Source organism: Melozone crissalis, unplaced genomic scaffold (assembly GCF_028551555.1).
Source record: "Melozone crissalis strain CALT ecotype California unplaced genomic scaffold, PUWL_Pcris_2 ptg000018l_1, whole genome shotgun sequence".
Lineage (NCBI taxonomy): Eukaryota > Metazoa > Chordata > Aves > Passeriformes > Passerellidae > Melozone > Melozone crissalis.
In genome coordinates, this window is record NW_026535796.1 from 22,083,673 (window position 1) to 22,098,386 (window position 14,714).

Below are 14,714 nucleotides of genomic sequence, written 5' to 3' on the forward strand. Positions count from 1 at the left end.
GTTCCACATTTTTAAGCTGTGTGGAATGCTGATCCGGTGGGCCAAAACTACATCTGTTCAAAACACTTCCAAGGTCATCTCCCAGGTGAAAGATGGAGATCTGGAAAACAAAACAAATGGATAATACAAGTAAAAAGACAAGGGATCAAGTGTTTTTTACTTACCAAGTAATGGCCTTCAAAGGGATAAAAATTAGGAATCTAATAGAGAATGGAACTCCTGTATCAATAAGTACTGAGAAAAGTGGTACATGAAAAAAAAAACAGGAAGAAATGGACACTCTGGAAAATCTTAAATCCAACAAAATCAGGAAATGGTTTAGAAGAACCTTTAAAATGAGTTTTATTGTCAGAATTTTACAAGTAGCCTTCAGAGGCATCATACAAGAAGAACTCTGTTGCAAAACTCTAATAAATAGTCTGCCCCAAGTCCCAAAATATTTTTTGAAATAAAATAAAACCAAACTTAAAAATAAAAGAGAATAAAAGCAAGACTTCAGGATGCTCAGAGATGTTAGCAATATTTCCCATTTACAAATAATATCAGGCATTATATAAATCTCCTTCATACAAGTCATTAAAAAACCCAAGACATTCTAAACCTTTACAAAAGCACTCCAGAAATAGTTCCAAAGAGATCCATTTCCATGACAAAACATTAGAGAAGAACTCCATGGGGATTAGCATCACAAATGAAGTTTGAGGTTGAAGTGTAGTGTGTACTTGTGTGCAGCAAGATTAAATATCGTGAAAAAGGGATTTGAAGAGAGCATGGAAGTCTTTGACAAGACTGTGCCAGTGATTTTAATCTGTTTATTTGAGAATGTGATAAAAGGGGAGTGAGAGGATGCTCTCGAAATTAACCCCCAAATACACTGCACTTTATGGAAGGCAATATTTACTAAGGTAGTAACTAGATCCTCAGAAGGGAGTAGAAAAGGTTTCTCAGCACACTGCACAGTCCAATGCCTGTGCAGACTGCGGTGCTTAAAAACTGTATTTTGACACCTAAAAGGTATTTTCTGTAGAGGTAACACGTTGTGGAAGTTAGCTGTTCCTTCAAAGAACAAGAAATCAACTTTGCTGGCATGAAGCAGTTTGGGAAATCTCATGAGGGACAATTTCACTGGGGACTCAGGATTTCAGAGCTCCAATCCTGTCCCAGTGCTTTGAAAAATACACTTCTCTAATTCCCCTTTACATATTCCTCTATCTTCCATAGTAAAGGATTTATAAGATCATCTGTCATGCAACAAAACACAACTTGAATAAACTTTTCTCAAATCTGCTATGATTTGAGAAAGCAAGGGAAACAAAATGGGAGGGCAGGTACACAGTGATAGTTTGTGTGGTTTTCCATGGTAACATTTCAGGGGGGAGAAAAAAAAAATCTTAATCTCTTTACAACTTCAGCTTAAGTCTCCTGCACGTATGCAAGCACCAGACTCCCCTGGAAGGGCAGGGTGCTGTACTTAACTGAGCACTGCTGCTGGATTGCTGATGTCTCAGCCTGCCTGATGTGGTATGAACTGCAGCATGCCTAGTTTTGCTGTTTGCAAAGGTACTTGCAGCCATTGTTTCCACAGGAAACAAAGGCCACCAGAAATGCTAATGCAATCGATGCGTGATTATATGCCTGACCCATGGCTCACCTCTCTAGTCTCTCTCTAAGCTGTGATGCTGGTTGTTCTGTACCATACACTATGGACACGCGCTCTCTGCAATGGATGGGAAGGTAGCACTAGTAACCAAGCGCAAATTGCTAAGGAGACACCTAAAACATTGCATTACATCCCCTTGTCTGTGGCATACTTCAGAAAACAATGTTAGAAGAGCAGTAAAGTAAACATTTCTTTCTTATTTTCTAGATGTCATAATATTTGCCAAAGCTGCAAGGAAAAGCAGATTATCTGAAACAGAGAGAAAGGAGTTAATGAAAACAGAGGCAGATGGAACAGCAAGCCTGATCCTGGCCTCCAAATCATTTTGTACATAACAGATAAAGAGACAATGTGCAAAAAATAGACATTCACATTTTAGCAGTTAAACTTTTATTTTTTTATTTTACCTTTTTAAAATTATTTACTTTGTTTTTTCTACAAAAGGCAGACATTGATTGTTGATCTGCAATTGTTCTGAGTGCGCGCAGAGATGCAAAAAAGGGTTATTGGAGGATGAAGAACAGGGAATTGCTCTGACTATACTTTCACATGTCATAATTAAGGTGGCATTAAAGCTTAAGTCCCAGTAATAATATTCATAACAGATAGTTTCCTTCCCCGTACACTGTTCTCAGTTCATATCAATTGTGTTGAAAACCCATTCGGTGAATTTCTTCAGCTTTTCAGTTGCATTCTGGGATTCCTCCTGTAACCTCAAGTTGTCTTCCCGCAAATGTTGCACTTCAGCCTGAAGGCTGGCCTTGTCCTCTTTTTCCTTAGGCACAAGGAAAAATAGAGATCTTAGTAGAAATTTCAGGTCATGCTTCCTATCTATCTAGAGCAGCAGGAATCTCTTCAGAGAGCGTAAGTCTCGTTCTTTTTAAGGATTTTATGTGCAGTAACACACGGGTTTACATCCAAGGGACATTAGTGATGTTTCCTTGCTCATGTTCTGGTTGCATGAACAGGATTTCTTTGTATTAGATCCCAATACAGAAGCTGACTCCCTAGGTGGTCCAATAAAATTGGCCATGAGCTGTTCTGTATGTACAAGTCCTGATGGTTAACTAAGTAAAGGACAGGGAATCTTCCTGCAAACACTTTCCCAGCTAAGAGACTTCATCTCATTACTGCAGAGCCTTCTTGGACCAACTAGGCATTAAAACAATGCAGGAAGTTTCCACTGCAGAAATTACAGGTTTAGATAGCACTGCCAACTTTTCATCAGCAGGATACATTTTTATGGACTAACTTCAAGCCTTTTGCAGTGTCACCTGAATTGGGAGTGGAGGTACTGTGAATCACCCTCCTAATTTAAGCAGAGGAATCAAACGCCTACAAATTCAGACACCCCATCCCAGCCATGCATAATTAGAAGCCTGAGAAAAGTAGCAAAGAAATGTCTTTTTCTCATACCAGGATGAAACTGTCACAGGCTCAGGCATGGCAAAGCAGGATTACACAGTTATTAGCACCACCAAGTACCAACTAAATACATGTCATATAAATCCTTCTGCAGATGAAATGCTTACCTTCCTTAGATCTTCTTGCAGCATCTTCAGCAAACCTTCCAGTTGGTCCACTTTAGAGGCAAGAGTTGGAGGGGATTCTTTACTGTTGAAAGCAGGAAACACAAATAGGTATCGATATGATTTACTGCCTTCACAGGGGGTAGCTAGAAGCTTTGTCTATACCAAGTGCCTTTATGAAGGTATGCATTTGTGTGCACCAAGGGGTCACAAAATAAACATAATAAACAGTACATGGAACACATACAGCACATTAAACAACAGAGCAAATTTAACTCATGATTACTTGGGGTCATCCCATTACTTGACTTCTTTCTACTTGAAATCACTGTATATGCCTTGAATTAACCATTGCTTTGGATAGTTTCATGAACATCTCAGACAAGAAAAAACCTGCAAAAAGATTCAACTGGACTTATAATTCTTTTATTTTCACCTCCCAGCTCCACCTTCATGAGAACTTCCGAAAAGTTACTGCATGAAGCCTGGAGATGGCTTCCAAATGAAGACATCCCTACTCTTTCCCTTGGTTTGTAGCTGGGAAAGCCTGCACATCTGGTGTATTTACTTACCCTGTATAAGGCTTTATCTGTGCAGTAAGCTGGTCCTCAGCCTGATCACTGCTGGAAGCAGCGCTCACGGGTCTGTGATTTTCATCAGCAGCAGCAAAGAATGAAGCTCGCTGAACTGAGAAGGCAAACATACAGAGAAAAACAATGGCAGCAGTAATGATTATTTGTTCATGCACAGCACAACAGCTACACTGCAGCACTTCAGCAATTTCAGTCTGTTTCAAGCAAGGTAAAGTGATGATATGACATACCAATGTCCACTTGATGGAAGCAAACTGGCAGTGAAAGTGTTTGCACCAGGTTTGCCACTGTGCTGGAGTCAGGAAGTACTGGCTCTGGCACAAGCAGCACTGCGCAGATCTTCCTGGGTATGACTGCATGACACCACCCAATAACTTAGCAACTATATTTCACTTCTTTCACTCTATAAAGAATAGCTTTATCCTGAGGAAGGAAAAGCTCACTGTGTGCAATTTGACTCATGTAATTTTTCAGAACCTGAAATTTTTTCCTTATGTTTTATAAAACATTTTCAGATTGAAACATGAAACCTCTTTCCTGCCTTGTATGTGTATTTCTTGTCCTGTAACTGTTCAAATGTTCTTACACATCTCTAAAACACTGTCACATGGTGTGACAGACAGCAGTATAAAAACTTTATCTTAATAAATTAACCTCAGCAGCTGTTGGGCTCTCACTGGAAACAGAAGAGTATTGCTTTTTCTCTTTGGTAAATTTTTATAGTACAGGTTGGTGTAGCTCAGGGATTCAGGCAGTTTTTCTTTCAGCTGGTACAGATACCACAATTTGTAACTTCAGGGGCTTGTGCTGAGGACACCAATCAATGGTGGAGAGGAGGTGTTCAGGATCACAAATCAGAATTTAGGTTCCTTGGTATGTGTCAAACAAACACCAATGGAATTATATTGAGATCCTTCTCCAAGTCAAATTTGAATGTATTTTTATAGCAGTGATTTGAAGCTGACAGCTAACACATTACTCCAGCTTTTCTTCATCTGAGCTGTCAGTTTGTTATCTTGACCACAGTGACTGTGTTCACACTTCTGAAGAGAAACACGAGTGAGTCTGGGGCCTACCAAGTAAGGGATTCAGGTTAATGAGGACAGTCAAATAAATCACACCAAAAATGAGGGGATCCTTTAAAGAGAAACTGCCAACCAGAAAGAAATGTGTTAAAAACCTGAGTTTCACCCATATGTGGTGATGAAAAAAACATCACTACAAATTCATCTTCTCTTGAGGACCATGTCTTACATTGAATACTCTTCTCAAAACTGTAGAGCTCAAATACGAGCCAAGCTGCTCCTACAACTCCTGTGGCAACAGAGCAGAGGACACGAGTACTCTGAACACTCAGAGACACCCACTGTCCTAATGATATCTAAGGCTACTATCAGAGAACAGCCAAGAAATCAAATTACTTCAGACTTCTCCAACTATGTTGAATAAGGTCTAAAAGATTCAAGATAAGTGAAAAAACACTTCCATGAAGGTGGGCCAGCATTTATGCAGATACTAGGAATGGGCACTTCTGTTTCACACACTTAGAAGATTTTTCCATTGGATTCTAGTAATATAAATTCTCTTTAGTCTAAACTGCATTTTTAGTTTTAATTTTAAGTTCAAATGTATCTAGACAATTTACAGTTCTCTTCAGTTTACCAAGAGTCATGGAGATGGAAAATGCCATAGGATGAAACAACACTTGCATGCAAATCTACATCTTCAGGGTATGCAGGGGCAATGAAAAAGTATTTTACAACAAGGCGTATTTCCCAAATTATCTTGTAGCAAACTGCAGCTGCACGAGATGTACTTCTCACTAGTGCAGTAAGCAAGCAATCTTTAGTGTGCTTTTCCCCTACTATATGACTTTATTTTTGCACTTTTGTGCCCTTTCCCAGACCAGCTGCCTGCAACTGTTTTACATGAAATGAAAAGTGACCAGTTTCACGAATATTTGGCCAAACCATACCACTGAGGAATTCCAGTAAGAAGAAATGGTATCTGACTATTACATATGAAGTTTCAGGCTCTTGACACTTCAGTCAGTATTTAAATGAGCTTAAGCTTCAGACTAAGAAGAAAACTAAGAACAAAAAAACTAAAAGTCAGGATTAAAATAAATCCAAACAAACACAAACCCGACAGTCCTTAAACTGTGCACAAAGACCAGCTTCCTAAGTGTTGTATTGTGAAAACTTACCTTCAAAAGCTTTGGCAGCATCTACCAAGTTTGACCAGTCTAGATCAGAGGCAGAATCAGGCAATGGCATAAGACCAGGGTCTGGCATGGGCTGCCGTCTTTGCTCCTGGATATCTGTGAGGGAGCTGTCTGAGGCAGAAAACTCTCCTGGAGCAATGCAGAATAGATTATATACTCCATGAAAATACCTGAAAATTCCTTTCTTAATATACTGAATACCCTGTTCTTAACTTTTCTGGCATAGCACTTTTCAAGATCAGCCAAAATTCAGAAGAATGTTTGACCAACTACAGTTCACCAGATACAGCCCTTCACAAAGCAGTTTTCTAAAGCTAGCACATTCACCTCCTTTCTAACTTGCCTTCATCTTTTCAGCTAAGTGCTCCAAAAAACCCCAAAACCAACCCAAAACTGTGAGGTTTTTTCCTTCCTCTTTACAATCTTGTAAACCAATGGAGCCGAATTAAGCCTACCAAGATGAATCAGAACAAGAAAACCCTTAAAACTACTTCCAGAGCATTGCCCATCTCTCAGCAGTTCACTGAAACCTTCAGATCTTTACTAAAAAATAGCCACACCCACCTATAAGCTGTTACAGGGCTCTCTATGGAAAAAAGCATTGACAAGCTGGAAAGAAGCATTCCAAATCCCTGTCATTTTTGCGCAAATTAAAACAACAGAAGTGAAGTGCTTTGATTTTCACCACTAATTAGGGCAACACCAAACTTTCAACCAAGAATTATCTACTTTATTTCAGTTTACTGGCTGGACAACCAAAAAATGTGAAATGCATGGTCACATGTGTAAGCTCAGAAGCAACATCCTTTCTCATGCCCTCTGTCAAGATGTAAAGAAGTTTTGAAAACTTTGTAGGCAGTATTAGAAGAGAGAGATGTAGGGGTGAGAAGATGGACTGGGCAATTGGGAGGAAGCTGCTGAGAAGACAAGGGAAAAGAGTCTGCTTGGATCATACAGAACAGAAGGACAGTGTGACAGGCAGGATACAATGCCAAAATGCCTGAGTTGTGCTGTTTAATTCCCCTTCCCCCCCCCCCCCCCCTTTTTTTTTGATAGCCTAATAACTATGCAACTTCAATAACTAAAATAATTCATAAGAACTTCAGCTAAATCATATTGCTGCCTGGGGAACAGTGACCAGAAAAGTTACACTGCATTCACTTCTTGGCTCAGAAATCATGATTTTTTTTGTGTCTGTATTTACTTTTTTTAAATGTAATTTTGTTACATTTTATTTTGTTATATTCAGTATTATTAACACTGAGAATTTTTGTCTTAGCTCTTGAAATAGTTATTTTGGAGGTTGTTAACATGCAAATATTTCTAATTAGTGAAAAGATACATGCAATTTGATGAAAACCTAAGTATTTGAAAAGCTACTTGTTTTAAAAATGTTGGATTGTTAAGGCAGATGAACAAATGCGAGCATTTTTAGCTCAACATTTTTCCTCTAAAAAATGGATGTGCTCTGGAATCTTTGAATTTAAGGAATTTTGAGTAACTGGAAGCTAACAAATACTTGTGGTACTAAATATCTAGTTTATTTAATCCTTTTCTCAGCAAAGTGTGTGTGGGAAGACAATTTGTGTGCCAATCAAATAGCTGGTCCTTTTATCATGCAGCCTCTACGTTTTATAGAAAATAGAAAATCTTGTTTTGTTGACAGAGGTAGACAGGTTATGAGCTAGGAGGAGTTATTAGTTTAGGGTGGAAGAGAACATGGTAACAAAAGAAGGTTTTGTAGTTTTCTATTTGGAAAATACAGCATTTAAATGAAAAGAGACAAAGTGCTGCTTTCCACTTGTACTCTGGTGGCATCATTAATCTTCTGACCCCAAGTCCTCAGAAATCAAATCCTCCATCCAGCTGCAAGCATAACCAAGTCTACAAAGTTATTTTAGTGCATATAAAAAATAGAAATGAAAAGAGCTCAGTTTCCTAACTCTTATGCAAGAAACACGTTATACAGACACAACAGCTCAGGAAAATGTCAGGTTCAACACTGAAAACTGATGCCTGGTGATCACAGTCAGATGAAAAGAATTTAAAATAGATTTCTTCATCAGCCTTCACTGTCAAATGCATCCTGTGTAGCTAAATACAGAGTGTGCTTAGGGCCCACTAGAGTGAGTTGAATCTATTGATAGGCCTTGCATTTTCCTCTTGAAACATACTAAAACATGAATAAATCAGAGCAGATATGTACTTCTTCAGAAAACATTGCAGAATCCTACCCTGAGATCTACCTCTATTTCTGGAAAACACACTCAGTTATGAAGTACAGTGGGAACCTGTGAAAATTCCATTTCTCACCGTGACATTCACGTGCAGCAACACACAACCCATCAAATAATTAGACTGAGACTTTTCAGTAAACTAATGGAAGAAAGCTGAGTGTCTTCTTGACAGCACTTTACAAATAACCTTTTCTGGTTAGCTGTGTAACTAAAATAAGTAATTCATGTACGGTAAAATAAGTAGGGTACAGGAATTCATTTAAAAACAATTGAACAGTTGGCCCAATAACAGCTGTATCTGGTATACTGTGTATCTAAATGTCCACTACTATTTACCCACTTCTGTATCATTTTCCTAACCAAATTTTGTTCCTGGAATCCCACAGTAAGGAACTGACACCTGAAGTTCTCTCTGTGGATAACCAAGCAAACATTATTTGTCCATTGGTCCAACTGATCTAGGTGACTCTTGGAAGAAATGAGAGAAACTTGCAGCCAGCGAGGCAAATTTCTGTGCTCCCTCTACAAGGCAAATGCATGACCAGTCATGCCATCTTACACCCACTGAAGTGAGGGGAAAAAAATTAAATTCCTGTCCTTTTTTACATTTTCAGTCATGTGACTGGACTCTCCTCATCTGAGCAAAATAAAGATGGAACTACCAATTGCTGTAACAAACATTTCCCCCAAGATGATTCATAAAGGATTCCTCTGGAAGTCGAAAAATGGGAAATCCACTTACCATGAAGTGATTTCATTCCCAAAGTGTAGGATGGTCTCCGTAGGGGCAGCGACTTTGGGAGAGAAGGGTAGGTGCTGGTGAACAGAACATCATTTGGCATGGCTTGGTCCAGGAGCGAGGCCCGCGAGGTGAAGAAGTGCTCCCTTTGACCACTGTAAATACTCTCATCTGACAAAGTCCTTTGCAAGGCACGCCTTGTGGTAGGAGTGCTGGGAAAGGGAGACTGACAGGACAGAGTGTGTGACTATACATTCATAAACACAAATAAAAAGAAATGAGAAAAAATAATCAATAAAGAAACTTGAAATAATTTTTTAAACTTTTTTGAAGTAAGAAAACAAGTGTTTACATAGCATCTTTTCAGAGTGGACAAGAAAAAGAACTGAAGAAATTGGCTTTTAAGGAGGTTGTAAGTAGGTAACATATATAGATTTTTTTTGCCTATCTCACATTCTTACTTTTAAACACCCTTCAAACTTCTGGAGTGGAAATCTCAGGCAGCCCTTGCTGACTCCAGGGCTGATATGTAGCAGAGAAATGGATACAGAAAGAGTCTGAATGCTGCACAAACCAGAGTTACACCATTGCACAGGACTGGCTGCCTTATTGCAGGCCCAGCACCAGCAAATGCCAGCTAATTAGAAATCTCCTGTTAGCGAACAACAAGGAATACCCATCACTGCTGTGGGTCTTCAGAAGTATTTGAATCAAAAGCACTCCCAGGAATAAGAGAGCTTGTGTCTTAAATCCACCATCAGCCCAGCTTCCTCCATGCTCCATACAGGAGAAAGCAGGGCTGGGATAGCCAGGAGTTTTGCACTCTCAGGCCAGTACCAGAGAGCTGCTATCATGACCATTCCAACTAGCAGAGACTCTGATTTTCATGAAGTCTATAGCAACACAGCTGTCTCTAAGGCATAACATTTCTTTACCGTTTGGTTGAAATTTAGTCAAAAATTTTTTTGCTGTAAGACTTCTGTAAAATGAAATCTAATTCATACAGTGGGCAGAATTAATTTGGTTTTAAAATGCCATTTTAGTTTTAAGATGCAATTTATTGGTGTGACAGAATGTTTTTAACTTGCTGAAATTTATCAAAAGTGCAATCAGGAAATAAAGATCGGGGTAAGAACTGATTTACTAACCCCACAGCAGGAAAACAGCAAACTTGGGAAGATATTTTGGAATGAGAACAATTCTCTTGCTCAAAACAATCAACAGGAGGTGTTTGCATCACTCATGTCCCAGTTCCCCTCAGAACTACCACAAGCCTAAGAAAATGTTATCTTGCCAATAAGTTTTTTTATCTCTGACCTCAAATGCACGATCTTAAATAATCTGTGCATGGAAGCCACACTTACAAACTTTAACAAGCCACTTCAGGCTTTTACTAGCAAAAAATGAAGTTACAGCTCTCTCTTCTGCATGGTTGCTGTGGAAACAATGTGGGCTCTGGATGACAAGCACTGGCTGTACATGAAGGCTAGAAATCAAGACATTCTCTTCTGGATTATGGATTCTAAAAATCAATACATGCATTTACAAGTTATTCAACGTATTTTGAAACACATCAGGAAATGTTTCTAACTATTCTGCAAAAAAACAGGCTTAAGTTTAGGGATCATTTTTGGTAACAGGATTAGTGAGGTATAAAAGTGCTTGTTGCAAGGAATTTCAGTACTGTCAGTAAGTCACTGTCTAGTGATGCAATCAGAGAAGAACAGTTAAAATACGTAAGACAACATTACAGGATTTTCCATAACACAGCAGTACTATTCTTCGCAATTTGGCATATTAGTCTCTTTAAATCAGCACACAAAGTTGTAATAACAGTGCAGAGACTGTAATAATGAAACTTTTCAACAAATCGGTTCTCCAGTAATCAGCTACAAAGAGATTATTTTCTGTCCATGATAAGAATTCACGGATTGCCTTGCATTTTATTTTCTTGCTATGGATGAGAATAGAAAATATCCTATCTCTCTCTTTAACGTACCTTAAAATTCTTCTGGGATTCAGGTGTCGGGCTATCAAGATCTATCAACTTCTTCAGCTCCTCTTCAACAGTGGACTTGGACGCTCGCTTTGGGGACGCCCGCAGGTCTCTTGCCGATGCCCGCAGCCGAGGGTGTGCCATTTCATTGCCATCACTCTGGTGACGTCTTAAATGAAATGGAACAGACACATTCAGGTCTCAAAGCCCTGGGGCAGGAGGTATGAATGAAACAAGAATTATAGCACCCTCAAAGTTTTTAAAAGAAAATATTTAAGTAGAGGGCACAGAGGATGGAAGAAATTTCACTACTATAGCAGAGACTCACCTTAGTGGATACCTGTGGAACCACTAAGCTTCTTTAAAAGCATCAACTAGCAATACAATTAAATAATTGAAAGGTTAATGTAATACATTTTCCCAATAAGGGACTGAATCCATTAAAATAAAATATATTCTGTACAAACATAAAAACACGTGTCTTCAGTAAGCCCATAAGCAGCAAATCACCAAGTTTCTTTAATATTTCAACTGGCTTTTTATAATGTAGTTATCACAAAGTTTCACCATTTCCTTTTGACAGTCAGCTATTGGTATCATCAAGGGACACTGTGCCTGACTCAGTAACAGTCAAGAAGGTTTGAATAAATTACTTTGAAATAGGCTTTCTGAACTACTTGCTTTTGAGTCATACTTAAGAATATTTTCACCAGTAAGTTGTTTCTCAATTTCTCTTCCCAAAGAGATGCTTGCATATTGTAAAGCTGAGATATCTTGGCTTGCTTTAAGCTTTAAGCCAGTTAGACTGGATACTGGCAGCAATTTAACAAGGCAACGTGGAATGCCAGCGTTAATGCACAACATGCACGGTACTACTACATGGATGAGAGATTTAAGTAAAACTCAGGCTCTACAATAAGAGGATTTTTAATATTTGCTCAAATAGCATTTTGAGTCACCTTTAAGTAGTCCCGAGAAAAGATAAGCTTTAATAGGACTGAAATCCATAGAGCTTTCTAGAAATTATAAAACCCCCAACTTTTACAAGTTAACAGGGAATGAGATTAGCCAACTATCAAATACTTAAACCATACTCCAAGAAGACTAGATTAGAGATTAAGTTCTACAGAAGATGAACCATTGTATTAAATAGTCTTGAGTTCTTCTCTACAGAGAGCTGTCACAGACCAAAATGTTTCTTTTACAATTAAAGCAAATGATGAAACAAGAAAAAAATAAACAGTCTTACTTTCTTGAATCCATAAACCCCACTGAGTTTATTGTCCCTTCTGGCTTTTTCCATCCGATCAGATACTTGCTAGTAGCACCCTGGCGAGGGTAGAAAGTCCTAGGACCAGACGAGGAGGAAGAGGAGGAGGAGAAAGAAGGTGCAAGCTGGGGAGAAGTAGCAGAATGAAGCTCTTCTTTAGGTGAGCTTCTGGCACTGGTGAAAACAACAGGGCTGGCAGAGTGTCGTGAGCTCATGGTACTAGGAGAAGAACACAAAGACAAAAATTGCCTCAAATCTGTGTATACAGGCCTTGTTTAATTGATTTTAGAGCAGAACTCTGGGCACAAGATGCTATTCTTATCAACAGCAGATAGAGTAGCAAAACCAGTTTGCTCTTCTTAAGGGCCTTCCACCAACATGTCATTAAAAACACCTCACATAGTAATGGAAAAATTTTGCAAGCAACCTCTGAGAATACAATACAACCACCCTTCACAAAATGGGAAACTGGCATTAGGCAGTTTAAAAGTAATACATGAAATTTTAGTTGAATTAGCAAAAAAGAACCGAAGTCCAAATTCTTGCTGGAATTCCTGGCTTTCAAAGAAAACATATTTTGAGGGAATTTAAGCAGCAAGAAACATCTCTTTAAAACCCCAAAACAAACTAAAGAAGAAACCAATACAGCTCTCAAAATAGGGCTTCCTGAATTTCACCTGAAAATCATTTATTAAGCATTTGCAAGAAAAAAAAAAAAACAAGCTTAAATTGAGAAGTTAGAGCAGGTCTCTAACATATATTACCATTTGTCAAGACAGAAAATGGAGGTGGGAAGACCAACTGCAGTTTGTTGGGAGAAGGAGTGGGACTTCAGATGGAAGATACTCTTTAGTTATGTTGATGCTCAAATCTGATGGAACTTGTTTCCTATCAGGAGTGCTAGGCCTTGGACAATATTTACTATAACAATCTTAAAAGGTCAGTCATCTATAAGCACAATAACAGGAAATCATTGTGTACAGCTTTAATACTGAAATAGCATTACATATCTGGAGACCAGTTTTCTACCAGCTCTCTACACAACTTAACCACACTTTCATCCCTGGATCCAAAACTGCAGTGAAGGAACTTGAAACAGATGGCCCCATGGTAAAGAACAGTTTCTGACTGAGAAATAAAAATTAGCTGGAAGGCTAAATAAAGTCACTCAATAATCTCTTCTTCCTCTGCATTGCAGGAAATTCTTCATCAATCTTTTCATAACTTAATAAAACAATGCATTTTCACATCTATCCCTCTTACTGAAACAGAAAAAAAGAACTTAAGGTTAAATTTAATGCTGCCACCTGGGAAAATAATACCACCTACATTTAGTCTTAAGCAGTCAGTTACCTAATCTATGCCACTTGTCTGGCTCCTGCTCTAGTAGTCAATGAAGCAATATCCCAAGGAGGTAGTTCTGCTTGTCTTAAATTAGAGATCTCAGATATGCAGAGTGAATTAATGGTTTGGAGTTTCTTCTCTCTCTTCACTGACAACAGATGGAGTCAAAAGAATCACCCTGAAATCTGTTTCATTTTCATGTGGCTCAAGTTAAGCACCACGATTCCCAGCACTGAAGTGCTGTGGGATTGACGAACAGTCTGGGTGCACTGCAGCCCAGGGGCATCACATCAGGGGCAAGATGCACCCTCGCCATTTGCATACAAATTAAATTACAATAATACAGATTTTATATTAAAGAATTGTATTTCTTCCTTCCCTCCATCTCTACATGTGAAAGGCCTACACAAAAGACAGCAGACTAAGAAAACACGGGAAGATATTTTCCTGTCCATCAATCCCATATATTTGGTGCTGCACAGCACAATCTTCATATTTGTAACAGATATAAGCAAGCATAATTTATAGCAAGAAAGCAGAGAAAATTAAGAGCTAGGGGAATAGGCAGTAAATATTTCTTTATTTCCCCTTTGTCTCTTCCAATACTGAAAAAATCTCCTACGCATGCTGAGCAAACCAGCCTATCTGTAAGGTATCACTACCACAGCATAAACTGCCATTTTTACCCTCTCCTAAATACACTCAAGAAGTAGAAAAGTCCGCTTCAGTGTAGGGAAAAAGGAGAAAGGAATCGCTGTCCACATTTCAGAATTCTTCAACCCATCAAGTATTTCTCAAGGAAGTGCTAGTTGTGACATATAATTTGTTAATAAAAACCAGTAAAAATAAATATTCAGCTCCTGGATAGACTACTGGTGTTGATCCTTAATGTTACTGGGGAAAGAAGGCAACAATGATGTTAATTATGCTTGACATAAAATTTATATAAGATGCATATATATGTGTAATATTTATTATATAACATACTATAAATACACATTGTGCATTTTAGGTCTTATTATTTGAATATTTATTATAATATGCATAATATAATAGGCACCAAGAGCAGCCTGGTAAATGCTAGAAAAATTAGCATGCAATTTAAAATACTGTTTTCTTTAA

The 14,714-nt window shown here is 38.4% G+C and overlaps 1 protein-coding gene across 6 annotated transcripts in view; it reads right to left on the reverse strand.

Moving 5' to 3' along the window:
- Positions 1-317: 317 nt before the first annotated feature.
- The window catches only part of SIPA1L1 (signal induced proliferation associated 1 like 1), a 201,353-nt gene continuing 186,956 nt past the window's right edge, over positions 318-14,714 (reverse strand). For 5 of the 6 annotated variants that reach the window (XM_054276442.1, XM_054276441.1, XM_054276444.1 and 2 more), the window contains 7 exons: positions 12,228-12,467; positions 10,982-11,147; positions 8,986-9,229; positions 5,989-6,135; positions 3,762-3,876; positions 3,193-3,274; positions 318-2,435 (listed from right to left, as the gene is read on the reverse strand). In XM_054276442.1, the coding sequence (XP_054132417.1) occupies positions 2,292-2,435; positions 3,193-3,274; positions 3,762-3,876; positions 5,989-6,135; positions 8,986-9,229; positions 10,982-11,147; positions 12,228-12,467 (1,138 nt within the window). In that variant the 3' untranslated portion in view covers positions 318-2,291. The remainder of the gene's footprint in view (positions 2,436-3,192; positions 3,275-3,761; positions 3,877-5,988; positions 6,136-8,985; positions 9,230-10,981; positions 11,148-12,227; positions 12,468-14,714) is intronic. The other variant, XM_054276445.1, reaches the window with a different exon arrangement.